The sequence below is a fragment of the Mastacembelus armatus genome, chromosome 12 (assembly GCF_900324485.2).
Source record: "Mastacembelus armatus chromosome 12, fMasArm1.2, whole genome shotgun sequence".
Lineage (NCBI taxonomy): Eukaryota > Metazoa > Chordata > Actinopteri > Synbranchiformes > Mastacembelidae > Mastacembelus > Mastacembelus armatus.
Window position 1 is genome coordinate 10,300,329 of NC_046644.1, and position 12,732 is coordinate 10,313,060.

Sequence of the window (12,732 nt, forward strand, 5' to 3'; positions counted from 1 at the left end):
TTGAAAAAGTGTTTAGAACATATAAATTTAATACTAATTTACTTGTGATTCATTTCAATAGACTGTATTTTTACCCAGAGTAAAATAACTTAAAATGAGAAATTAAATGTTTTCTATTTTTTCCATAGTGAACTCTTACTGTAAATTCAAAGCCTTGTCACTGGCTTCCACTTATATAAAAATCCTAGAATTTTACTTGTAAATAAATAATAAACAAACAGTCGACTAATGAAGAAGTTAGTTTAAATGGCTCCTTAAAAAACAGCTAGATCTCATTGCCTCTGTCAATCTTGACTGTGTATTGCTTTGCAAGTGAAAGTAGTCAAATGCTATTTCATCTCTAGTCCAATGCCAAACCCACCAATCCTGGCCAACGAGGCCTTATGAACAGCTTTCCCCCCCCCCCACCCTTGTTTGGATTTCAGTTGGCCTCTCCCTTCCTCTGTGTCCTCCGCCCTCTCACCTCTCTCCAGCCCAGTCACCCGGTCCACACTCCACATCCGCTCTAGGCGTCGATGCTGCTTGCCTGCCTCTCGGGATGCACTCTCCAGGTCCAGGGAGCCTTGGCTCCGTGAGGGAGCACCGCTGCACGAGTCACAGGCCAGCCCGCTGCAATCCGCCTCCCCTTTTCCTCCCTCGCCCCAACTGCGGATGTTGTGTGCACTGACGGAGGTCTGCAGTGGCGGTTGAGACAGGTGATGGTGGTGGTGGGAGTGGTGTGATGCACGATGGCCGTGGGACCCAGCGACATTTAGAGGCTGCTGCTGGTTACTGCTGCTGCTTCCACTTGCGCCGCTGCTTCCTCCACTGCTGGATGGTGCATTGGTGCCTGAAACAGTGTGGTGGTGATGGTTACTGTGGTGATGGTTAATGTGGTGGTGGCTGCTACAGCTGCTGGCGCCACGGCCACTGCTGGCATGGTGGTACTGGGTTGGAGATGAAGAGGCGGAAGAAGGGGAAGTGGAAGGCTGGATCAAGCCACCTCTGGATCCCACCCCACCACTCCTCGGCTTCTCCTTCAGGACGTCCAGTTCTAGGCTCTCCTTGCTGCCCCGGCCACTGCTCATCAGCATACCGTGCTGGGTAGTGATGGTGTATACGCGGGCAGGTTGCAGGGTGCACTCGACACACTTCTGTTGTTCTTCCTCTGCAGAGAAGCTACGCTCGAGGGACAGCCGCGTTGGCTTGGTAGAAACTGTGATGGAAGGGGGAGGTGGCGGTAGTAAGCCCGGTGGCTGTTTCACTCGGCTGGGCTCCTGGTTGTCCTCTGAGCCCTTGGTAGTGGTGGTGGTGGTGGGATGGAGGTGGTTGTTGTTGTTGGGGCTAATCGTGTCAGTTGGCGACTCCGGATCAGGACCCACCAAGGTTTCACACAGAAGATGAGCTAGAATAATGGAGAGAAACACAAGTATGAGTGTCAAAAAACATGAAATACAACAGGTTTTTAAAAAGTAAGGAAAAATAGAAAAAGAGGAGGACAAGTTCAGGATGACGCAGGAGATTATCACATCTTTCTTCGGTTATCAGTTGTAGTGACACTAATAACTGGAGCCTGTCATTTCAGCAGGAAACATGTGAAAGCAGGTGGAGCAAGGAAGAGCAGGAAGAAATGAACAGAACAGGGTAGAGGGATGGACAAATGGCAGGATGGCAGAGACGCTGACCTGATCCGTTTCGGTTTTCAGGGTGTGTGTGGGACAGGTACTCTCCAAATGCTCGCGCTGCTCTGTGGGGACACACAGACGACACACATAAAGACATTAATTCATGGGTGGAAAGGAGGGGTGAGTGAGAAAGGAGAGGAGAGAGAAGGGGATTGTAAATTATAAACCTAATTGCCTTCTTTGTAGGCTTGTGCCACCCACAGATTAAGATGCAGCTGTTTTATCTCCACACTTCAGGCAGCCTCAGACTGAGAGAGCGAGACCCACTATGAGACAGCAGGAGGAGATATAGAGAAGGATTGTTTTAGGTTGACTTAACTTCTCACTGTGACCTCTGTTTGTGTTGCTGGATGTAACTACAGCCAGCAAGACCGTACGTGTGTTTGTTTTCTTGATTGGCACTTGCCTAGAATATTTGCGTGGTTGTATTCATTGAATGTTTGCATCAAGAAAAATATGTAACTTTGACAGCAACTGAAAATAGATGTGGTCAGCTCCATAATTTTTCTGTTGATCTCTGTTTTACACGTACGAAGTAGAGAGTGATATACTCTGAACGCACCCTTCGAGCTGCATACACCAAGAACTCGTTATCAGAGGAAATTTCAGTTGAATGACGCTGACCTAATGTTCCTCTCATCAGTGTGTGACAAGACTGGAAAAGAGAGGACAGGGTAACAGAAACACTTCAGGTCTCAATCAGGATATTAATAAATGTACCTCAGCAATAACTATTACAAATAGCAATTCACAATAATGATTAAGAATGAGAAGAGAATGTAATTCTAATGCTGCTTGTTGTTAATATAAATTCATTCTTGTAGCAAGCTCTGTAATGACAGTGGCATTTCCCCAGTTGGCTGACAATGAGCCTTAATGTCTAACTAGTTATAAACAACATTTATTTGAATATTATTTTAAAGATACGTGTGATTTTTTTTTTTTTTTTTTTTTTTTTTTTTTTCTTTCCCCCCCCCCCCCCCCCAGACTTTCACTCTGCTACTTTTCAGGAAACTGACTTTTAACACTGAGGTCACTAATGAGCTGCTAGTAAAGGCAAACTAATGGCTCAGGAATGAGCATACTTTCCTGGCTTTCCAAGCATTATGCATGATTTATTAAGTTTATATCGATGTGATCCGGAAAAATAACCTAATGTTTTCACAGTGGCAGTTACACTATCAAGAGCTAATTAACTGTTTACATCCTTCAGTATATTTAGGAAAATGGCTGTAATGCTCCTGCTGATTATGTTTTCCTAATGCAGCTGATGCTGGAGGTCGCTGCTGACACATACACACACCCACACTTTTTCATTGCGAAAAAGAAATCCCCCTGTATGTGGGTGTACAGTTCATCCCTGGTACCTCTGTCAATTATTAAAACCTGTCCAACGCAGCAGACATACACACACATCTTTCTCTCTCTCTCTCTCTCACACACACACACACACACAGATGATTGCAGTAAAAGCTGACACTTCTGATGCACCATCAATCAATATTATATACACATATGTACAGTATTTAGGGTGCGTTTATTCCAAAGCGTATGATTTAAGAAGATTTTTGTGATGTTGCTGGTTAGCGTGCCATTCCTGCACTGGATTCAGATTGCCTTTATCTTCACTAAGAAGAAACAAGAAACAATGCATGTCATTCAATGCCACTGTAATTTTACCTCACTGATACCACCACCTGCATCAGTTTTAAATATTGCAGGAAGCAATGGAACCAAGAATGAGCAGCCACAGTAACAGCTCACTGTGTTTGCTCATTGAAGCATGTGAAAAGCCGTACATCTCCAAAACCTCAGCAATGTAACCACAGTTTTCCAGTGTGAGGTAAACTACTGGTGCTGTGCACAGCGTGAAATCAGATTGTAGTTGCTTCTGGTGTGATGGAAAAAGAGGAATTATTGACTTTATTTATTGTGAGTTTGCTTGAGTGCGCTGCAAACATACAGCTGTTGCTCTTCTGTTCTATGTTAAACGAAGTATGTGCTCGGTGACAGTTTACTGTAGTGTTAAATCTCCCATAACCATGGCTGTCTCCAAATCGACCAAGACTGAAATCTTAAGGACTACAACATTGATGCTGTTCTTTATAGTTCTCTATATACTCAAACTAATAGAGAGTGAACCAGGGGCATTTGAGCCCCTGAGGTCTGTGGTCTCATGGTCGACCATAGACCTTCTACTTTCTCAAACCCTTATTGCTCTAAGTATTTGAGTCATTAGTTCAGGAGGTTTTGTATTCTTACATAGAACTGCAAGCATAAGAACTAAATACATCTTAGTGATGCTTGCAGTGTCACTGTGGCTCCTCCATAATCCTAACGGTAAAGTAAACCAGACACCCAAAGAGTTGGGGGTGTTATTGAGGACTGAGAGGCTCCGCACGTGCTACAGCACCATCCAGCTCCCTTCACTACACTTCTAAAAATAGCTCAGCATGCATGTCGCTGCAGTTCTGGTATACTGCTGCTTCTTCTCTGAAAACCCCTACATAATCTGTTGCAAGAGTGTGTGTGTGTGTGTGTGTGTGTGTGTGTCTGTCTGTCTGTACACGCACGTGCATATACACGTGCAAGTCTGTGTGATTTCTGTCTTTTCAAGGGCAAAAGACAAAGAGAAAAAACAAAAGATAAGAAATGTGTATGTCTTTGTCTGTGTGTGTATACATGTGCTGATGTAACAAGCAACAATCCCTGTTAAGTATAGTTCTGATAAATACAGTGTACGCCGTAATCAGCAGGTGTCCCTCAGACATTTTCATTTTGCCCTCCTGTTTCATTATTCAACAGGCCAGGCACTCTGATTAGAATCAGCAAACAATGGTGCAAGAGACTTTCATCATCCATTATACATGAGAGGAAACTGAGTTGGAAATGGATAAAACAAAACGCCTCTCAATCCATCCATCTTCCGTCATACACAACCGCTCTCTGTGCTGCGTTTTCTCATATTACCGTCTTGCACCCACGGTATGTATGATATACAAGCACACGGCACATCAGGGACACAGGTGCATGAAGACGAAGGTGAGACATAGCCGAGCACACATGAAAAATGGAGGAGGAGCAGTGGTTAGAGAAGAAAAGGAAGCGCTTGACATGAAATTCATGTTCTCAGTCATGTGATAGGGGTTTGGCGAAAGAAATGAGTTTCTGAAGAGAAGTAATTAAAGCTGAAATAAAGAGGAATGTGCAGAGAAGAATGCAGCATATTAAAAATGAATGGTGGACTAAACTTGAATAAACAAACACAGTCAGGACAAATGACGAAGTAGATAAAAACCAACAGCAGACTGTTTTTCCCTCAGGGCAACTGCATCTTTGCAAATTAACTCAAACCTTCCTCTAAAATTGTTTGTGCCATTCAAAAACCTTTTTAGAGCATTTTATGCAAGAAATATGGTATGCTGTCTACAGATATTGGATTTTAATTTTACGTATTGCTCTAGAGTGTAAGTGTTTGTCTGTCTTTGTGTCTCAGCGCTGTGATAGATTGGTAATTGATCCAGGGTGCTCTCCATCTTTTGCCCAGTGTCAGGTGGGATTGACTCCTGTGCCCCCCTGACCCTCTACAGGATAAGCGGTGTAGATAATAGATGGATGGATATTACTTTGGAGAGGAACTGTGTAGGCACATGAGTCTAACAGGAGTGGAAAGTTGCGCAGGTTCAAGTTCAGTGTCCTGGATTCAGATCAGATCAGATAATCTAACAGTGATGGCAAGGTGGCGGTGGCTGGTTGTGTGAGAGTGAAATCCTAAACTTTAAAAGTACAGAAGAAGTCTGCTCCAGAAAAGGTCACACAGTGCAGGTTTTGCCCAGTAGGCTGTAAAAACTAGAAAACATAGTTTCTTTTTGATCTTATCATAAGGTTTGTTTATTTTGGATGACCATATCCGGGTCTTCCTCAACAGAGTTAGCTTAACAGTCATGGAAATGTTCTTATATCCAATAAAGACATTCTTGATTAAATGGCAAGGGCCAAAGTTTCATTTTAAGATCCATTTAGAACGTGTTTTGGACGTTCTCATCAAATAAAATGATCTTCATCTCAGATTAAGTCTCCCCGGTCATCATGTAACCGTAGACGTTGAGGTTCTCATGTTTTTCTGGACTAAAGCGCTGAAGCACTACAGTCTCTTAAAGTGAAGGATGAGCTTTGAACCTTAGCTTTGAGTCAGTTTGGATGGATCTGCAAAGTGCTCAGAAAAAAAAGCGTTATCAGGTGCTGTGATCAAAAGCTCCAGAGCAGCTGTTGGATGGACTGTTCTTGTTCTACTAGTCCCAAAAATAATTGATTGTAACTGCAGAATGAGTCATAGCTGTTTTCTGATCTAAGGCCTGAATCCATGGGAGGATATCATTTGTCAGTGTCTTTTAAAAAAAAAAAAAAAAAAAAACTGGGTCAGGGTTTAGGAAAGATTATTTTGGTTTAAAAAATATGGTTTGGGAACAGTTGTGGTCTGTTTTTGCTCCCAGTGGACCAGAGTAATAACTTCTATGTACCTCAGCATTTCAACTTTTAATTGATCTAGTCAGATCAATGTATAACTAGATACTTGATAGATGGGAACATTACCAAACCGTGCATCTGCTGTTTTTCTGCACTCTCGCCTGGTTTGTGCTTAGTAACAGATGCAGTTAGTGAAACAATAGTTGTTATTCTGGTGCTGCTTTCTCCAATTCTCTTTTTGACCTTTTTTTCTAATTGTCTTTTGTTATGCTTCTACACCCTTGTTTTGGATGTAAAACATAAGAAAGTCCATTTCAAAAGGATGATTAAATTGGAGCAGAGAACCATTTTTTTAAACCTGCATATGCAGCTTTGTAGCAACTATTATTACAGTCCAATTCATGATGGAGGAGCATATTGTTACCTTGATAACACTAAATATTTCATCTGTAACAATCCACTTATTTTCTCCCTGGCTCTTGAACACTGTTCTGTTGTTCCGTATGAGGAAAAGTAATTAGTGCATCTATAGGAATCCCACTCAAAGACAATATGACATACGATATGATATATACAAACAGTTTTACTATCAACACAAAATCTTGTTTTGTTCTTGTTGCTGTTTTTAATGTATGCATTACCCAAAGGTAGGAGCAGTGACCTCTGACTTAGAGCTCAGGTGTTTCACTGCAGAATGACCTGATAATCATCTGATGCCCTGATTTCAATGTAGCCCATAACAGACTCAACACAGCAAACCGCATTATAAAACGGAGCCTCCTCCCTGTTTCACATTGGGGATGATGATTTGTTTGGTTTTGTTTGTTTTTTGTGAACACAGAGATGATGTGACTTACTAAAAAGCTTGTTTTCTTTCCTGTCTAAAAGACATTCTCACAGAAGCACCGTGGCTCAGCAACATGCCTTTTAGTAAATTCCAGTCAGACTTTGAGAGAGAGAGAGAGAGATGTACGGAGCATCTGTGTAACGTTATCCTGGAGGTTAGCTTATATCTGTTTTGAGCTTTTACGTGTTTGTTTGTTTTTTACCTTTCAAAGTCTTTTTCTGTTCGGCCTGGGCTCCATTTTCATCTTGCATTTCTAGTCAGACAACTGTCTTGTTTTATTTCTCTTGTCCGTGCTCCCAGATAACATACAGCACAATTTTAGCACTTTTCAGGATGAACACGGCATTGTCTCTGTGAATTGTAGCCATGTCTGTGTTACAGCGCTGCAGCATACACCGATTCCATCACTGACCCAGATCTAATCATCCTATGTCTTTTCCCTGTGGATCCTGATGTCACTGAACACAGTGACTATATATCTTTAGGAGAGACGCAGGTCTCGGCTGCAAACGGGCTTTCACTCCCCTGGCAGTTTTCCCACTGGTGTGAATATCATCAAAGCTGATAGGTCTGTGTGTGTCTCTCCATTGTAAACAATCAGCTGTCAAGCAAACAGCTTTGTCGCTCTTAATCGAATCCTCCTCTCAGATGGACTAATTGAATTTGGGTTTCCTACAAACAAACATGGAGATGCATGCACACATAAGTGCAGGTGATCAAGACCCATTGAGGGGGGGTTGCTGCACATTCACAGGGGTGAAGAGACTTCAGATTGTTAATTGCAGTCTTTAAAGTGTGATGCATTATGGGACATAGGGGAACAGAGCCACTGATTGGGGACTGATTAAAACGTCAGTACACTAGTGGCTTACCACAACCACACCAAACACATTCAGTGCTGAGTGATGCAATTGATTCAGATAAACACAGACACTAAAAATACCATAACACTCCTCTGTTTTTATACATATTTAATATACACATTTTAAATTGAATAATAGCTGTTTTTTGCATTTTTATGTCTCTGTTGGATCTGTTAATGTTTTATATGCATGTGCGAAAGAAAAAAAAAACTGATCGGAAATGCCAGAAATTCTAAAAGAAATAAAAGTTTAGGTTTTGTAAAAAAAAATTTTATGCTTGACTGTGCTGCAAAAGTTGGTGTATCACGAAAAGCAAAGTGTGATAACGTGCAATGGAAAGAGGCAAATGAATCATAATGTAGATGAAGCATGTGAATTACACATTACTGGACGCTAAATATGACGGAGAGGGAAAATAGTTAAACATATTTGCGTTGCTGAACATAATATTAAAAGGCTTTTAAAAGGACCAGATTGTCAGATCTTAGAAAACTGTAACAGCCCCTGAGATCAGCTCCAGGATCATAGTGACTGCAGGCCTGCAACAAAACCAGTCACACCTGTCGATTGTCCCGAATAAACTAAGACACAATATTTCATTTGCATCCGCCTGTACTGGCCGGTCCTTTGATCTTGGATGCCATCTTTCACATGCGCACAGCTCCGTGAATGCTGTCGTCCGACGCTCTTCAGCCGAGCTGCAGCACAGCCCTCCTCTGTGGCTCATAGAAACATCAAAGCAGTTTCTTTGTCATCCAGTGTCACTGGATTCTGCCATGTAAATTTGAGGAAATCTCTCTTCTCTGTTTTTCCTTCTGTCGCTCACCACTTCATGTGAGCTGCTAGAAGGGATAGTGTGACCTATTTCATAACCAGCAGACTATAAGCAGGGATAAGATGACACAGGCACAGAGGAACATTAGGTATGGTCTGTGCGCCTTCTTTGTTTGCATCCTTATGCATTTTGATCATTCACACTTGTGTGTCCTCAGTTGCCTTCCACTTTAACTCTTGAGTGTTTTCTGTTCTGTCCTATCAGCAAGACGAAGACATTTCAGATGAAGCTTTTAGCCACACTAGGTGCATGGGTCTCACGATGCCAGTGTTGCTAGTTTTGTAGTTTCAAAGTCCTCAGAAGGTGAATCCTACTGCCTTTGATGGTCCCCTCACAGCTCCTCTAACACCACCCCCAGGTGGATATTTGTGGCTTTGAGAGTGAGGTTTTTTTTTTTTTTTTTTTCTCTGCTGAGGACAGCGTCCATCCTCCAGATGCTTCTCTGTGTGCAGTGGATACTTGCTGGTTATCAGGTTCATTTATCTTCCATCGATTGATCTCCCCAAACAGGTTCTCTTATGTAATAGGTGTTTCAGTGACAGAATCAGATTATAAAATCTGTGAAATGTGTTTATGTACAGTGCAGATTTGTAGTTTATGTATTCGTCACACATTTGAATCACTTTGAGATTCATATCTGCAGCATTAGAAAAATATCAAATATCTTTAATGGGTTTTTTTTTTTTTTTTTAGGATTAAGACTAAAGTTTTGGGGTTAGACTGGAGATGGTGTGTGTGTGTGTGTGTGCGTGCGTGCGTGCGTTCCTTCCTTCCTTCCTTCCTTCCTTCATTCCCAGCATGTTGGAACATGGAGGTATGCCATATGGTCAGCTAACACTGCAGGTACACCTCGGCACAGTGCACACATTAACCCATCTGACCTGCTATAATCCTCAATTCAATTAACAATACACATCAATGGTCTATTGTCTTGCGAACAAATAGCAGCAGACAGACCCTTTACAACCTCTTCAAACATAAGAAGAGAAAATTAACCGTCTTGCCTTAACTCATCAAAAACCGAGAACTCCTAAATCCCACCATTACTAAGCAGATAATTGCAGTTGTTTCCAAATGTTTCACTGGAGGACACTATTGCACGTTCAGCTGTTTAGTGCCAGTGTGTGTTCTGACATGTCACGTGACATGAGATCAGCACCAAGATTCACCAAATGTATAAAAGTGCAAGACAGATCATTGAAAGAAAAAAGAAGGGAAATCGTTTAGCGGTGATGTAGCGTTGTTACATAAAATGCCTGGAATGACAAACAGATGAGTCCATAGAGTTAACACTGCAGACATTAAACAACATCAGGCTCCAGACAGAGCAGAGAAGAAAGCACACAGTATGTAGATCAAAAGGAGAGGGCAATTTACTCTATACACATGCCTGACTGGTGAGAAATCACTTTCTACATTTATGTGGCTGTATTCAGGTGAAACATATGGGATTTGATTCAGCTACATTTTGCATCTAAGGGAGGCCAGATTCATATTCAACTCTGAAAAATGAAATTCTGAAGTGTGTGTGCGTGTGTGAAAGAAGGAGAGGGAGGGAGAGAGAGGCAGGAGATGAATGGAAAGGAGATGAAGATGAAGAGAGGAGTATTTAGGAGTATTTAAATAATTGTGTGTGTGCGCGTGTGTGCGTGCATGCGTGTGTGTGTGTTGTTATACTGTACCAGTCTACACGCACACACACTTTCTTACAGTAGCTGCTTGCTCAGGACACCCTCTGTGGTCACGTCATTTTGCATTAGCATCACATTCTCCTTTTTTCCTGGCGGCGCACACACACGTACCATAACGCACAGCATGTAAGGAAGGTAGATATAGTACAGGTAGGCCGCGTGTGCACACAGTGAGAAATGTTACAGGCTAACAGCACATCAGCTCACATCTGTACAGTCTGCACAAGTCAAGGTCATTCATTGACTGGATTTAAATCATGCACGGGCCCTGCAGTGGGGAGACCACTGGAGTCCAGGAATCTGTATTCGGATCTCACTCAGGATCTGAGCTCACCGTCTGCACTTCATAGGGCCTGTATGATCACACAGCCACACGTGCTTTTCCTACATGCAGCCAGCACAGGAGGGACAAGCATCTCTGCTGCTGATGCTGCTGCTGCTGCTGTTGTTGCTGCTGCTGTGACCGCGTGATGCTGGAACAGCTGGAACAGCTGGATGCGGATGTGGCTATTGTGAAAAGAATCCATCCATCCATACACACAGGACGCTTCTTTAATGTGAGTCCAGCTTTTAACGCGCTGCTGGAGTCCTGCCAAACAGTCTGAGCTTCCCCAGGCTGAAGAAATGAACAGCGCTGCCCTCTCACTGCCCCAGTAACTGACCGTGAGAGCTGATCATTGCAAATAAAAGAATCGATGGAGGTGATTGTTTAATTGACAAATAAACCATTTGCCCACCGGCGTGTGAAGCTGGAACCAACGGCGCCAGACAAAAAGACGTATATATATATATATATATATATATATTTTTTTTTTTTTTGTTTAGATTGCAACAAGAATCAAATGGTGCTATTTTTACACAGGATCAGAAGCTATTTTAGGTGATGCCAAACTGAGAAACACCTATCAGGGTTACCTGAGTCACAGCAGCCCTCTGTGCCTCTGCATGACTTTCATTACACAATCAGGCTTCATTCACAACATGAGTAAAACATCCGACCTATTCCCGTCCACGCTCTAACACACAGGCTCTGAAATAATTATCTTTTATATGTAGGCAACATTTGCTGTGGGAGAGATGAACATGCACTCAGCCGCACGCCCCGGGCTAGACGGGACAGTAGGCAGACGTGCGAAAAGCGCAAAGAGCCTCTTTTGCGCATTACAAAGGCAGGCTCCCAGTAGCAGGGATAGCGCAGTGGTAATTCATCAAAACACACAGCTGTCACTCATTGTGACTCGCACCCGAAAGGCGAAAACACCCGTGAAGACTTTGCGAGGCTGCCATATGACGGAGAGCCCCCGGGGTGTCACTCACCTAACTTTTGCTGCCACAGAAGATATCGCATCGTTTCTTAAATTCCTCCTTTTGGACACGGCAGTTCCCATGCTGACATGGAAACGACGCAGGCAGGAAAACAGTTCATTCCAAAGACTCGAAAGACGGAGGGATGCAACAAGAAACAGAACAGAACAAATAGGCAAACAAAGTTAAAGGGAAATCCGGGAGCAGATAGGTCACGCACGCGTCTGCAGAGCAGGAGATGCAAAGAAGAGAGACGTCTGCCTCTCTCTCCCTCCCTCTCCCTCTCTCTGTCTCTCCGGATATGAGCACGTAGGTTTGGTAGCTGCACAGCTGTCAGCGTTTGTCTCTCTCTCTCTCTCTCTCTCTCTCTCTCTCTTTCTCTTTCTCTTTCTCTCTCTCTCTCTCTCTCATTGATCTGGAAATGCAATGGGAGGGTGGAAGGGGTGGTGATATCACCATCATCATCAGAAAGGGGAGGGAGGTGTGGAGGTTCTTTATGAGGGACTCTGGTACTATCCATGTAGGAACCTCCTCCTTTCATCTCATCCATTTTTGGACTATTATTTGTGTATCTTTATTTATTTATTGTTTCATCTTATATAATAGGACATTTTGGTAAAAGCTCTCTCACTCTCTCTCTCTCACACACACACACACACACACACACACACACACACACACACACACACACACACACACAGACTGTAATGGAGAGGCTCTCATCCACAGCCAAGGACAGAAGGAGCAGAGAGGTTGAGGTGCTGCAGTGCTCCAGGAGCATCACTTCAAACAGCAGCATGAAAACAATGGCTTCAGATTGTGTGTGTGTGTGTGTTTTGTTTCTGCTGTTGAATTTTTAAGCCACTGTGCCAGAACAGGTCATTGTTTTCCATAATCGACAGAGAGATGGAGCCCAACAGATCATAAAGAGCCGTTCCTGCTGTATCTGTAGAGGAGTATTAACATGTAGCCACTGGGTCCAGCACTTTCTTTAACCGTGGATCCACAATACTCCCATTTTATTTTATTTTATTTTTTTTTTTTCCTTTTTTCTAGGAAG

General features: G+C 42.9%; 1 protein-coding gene across 1 annotated transcript in view; it reads right to left on the reverse strand.

Moving 5' to 3' along the window:
• The window catches only part of LOC113124708 (NMDA receptor synaptonuclear signaling and neuronal migration factor), a 32,473-nt gene extending 20,686 nt beyond the window's left edge, over positions 1-11,787 (reverse strand). The window contains 3 exon segments of the mRNA XM_074933690.1: positions 464-1,384; positions 1,665-1,726; positions 11,685-11,787. Of these exon segments, the coding sequence (XP_074789791.1) occupies positions 464-1,384; positions 1,665-1,726; positions 11,685-11,755 (1,054 nt within the window). The 5' untranslated portion in view covers positions 11,756-11,787.
• Between the last annotated feature and the right edge of the window lie 945 nt (positions 11,788-12,732).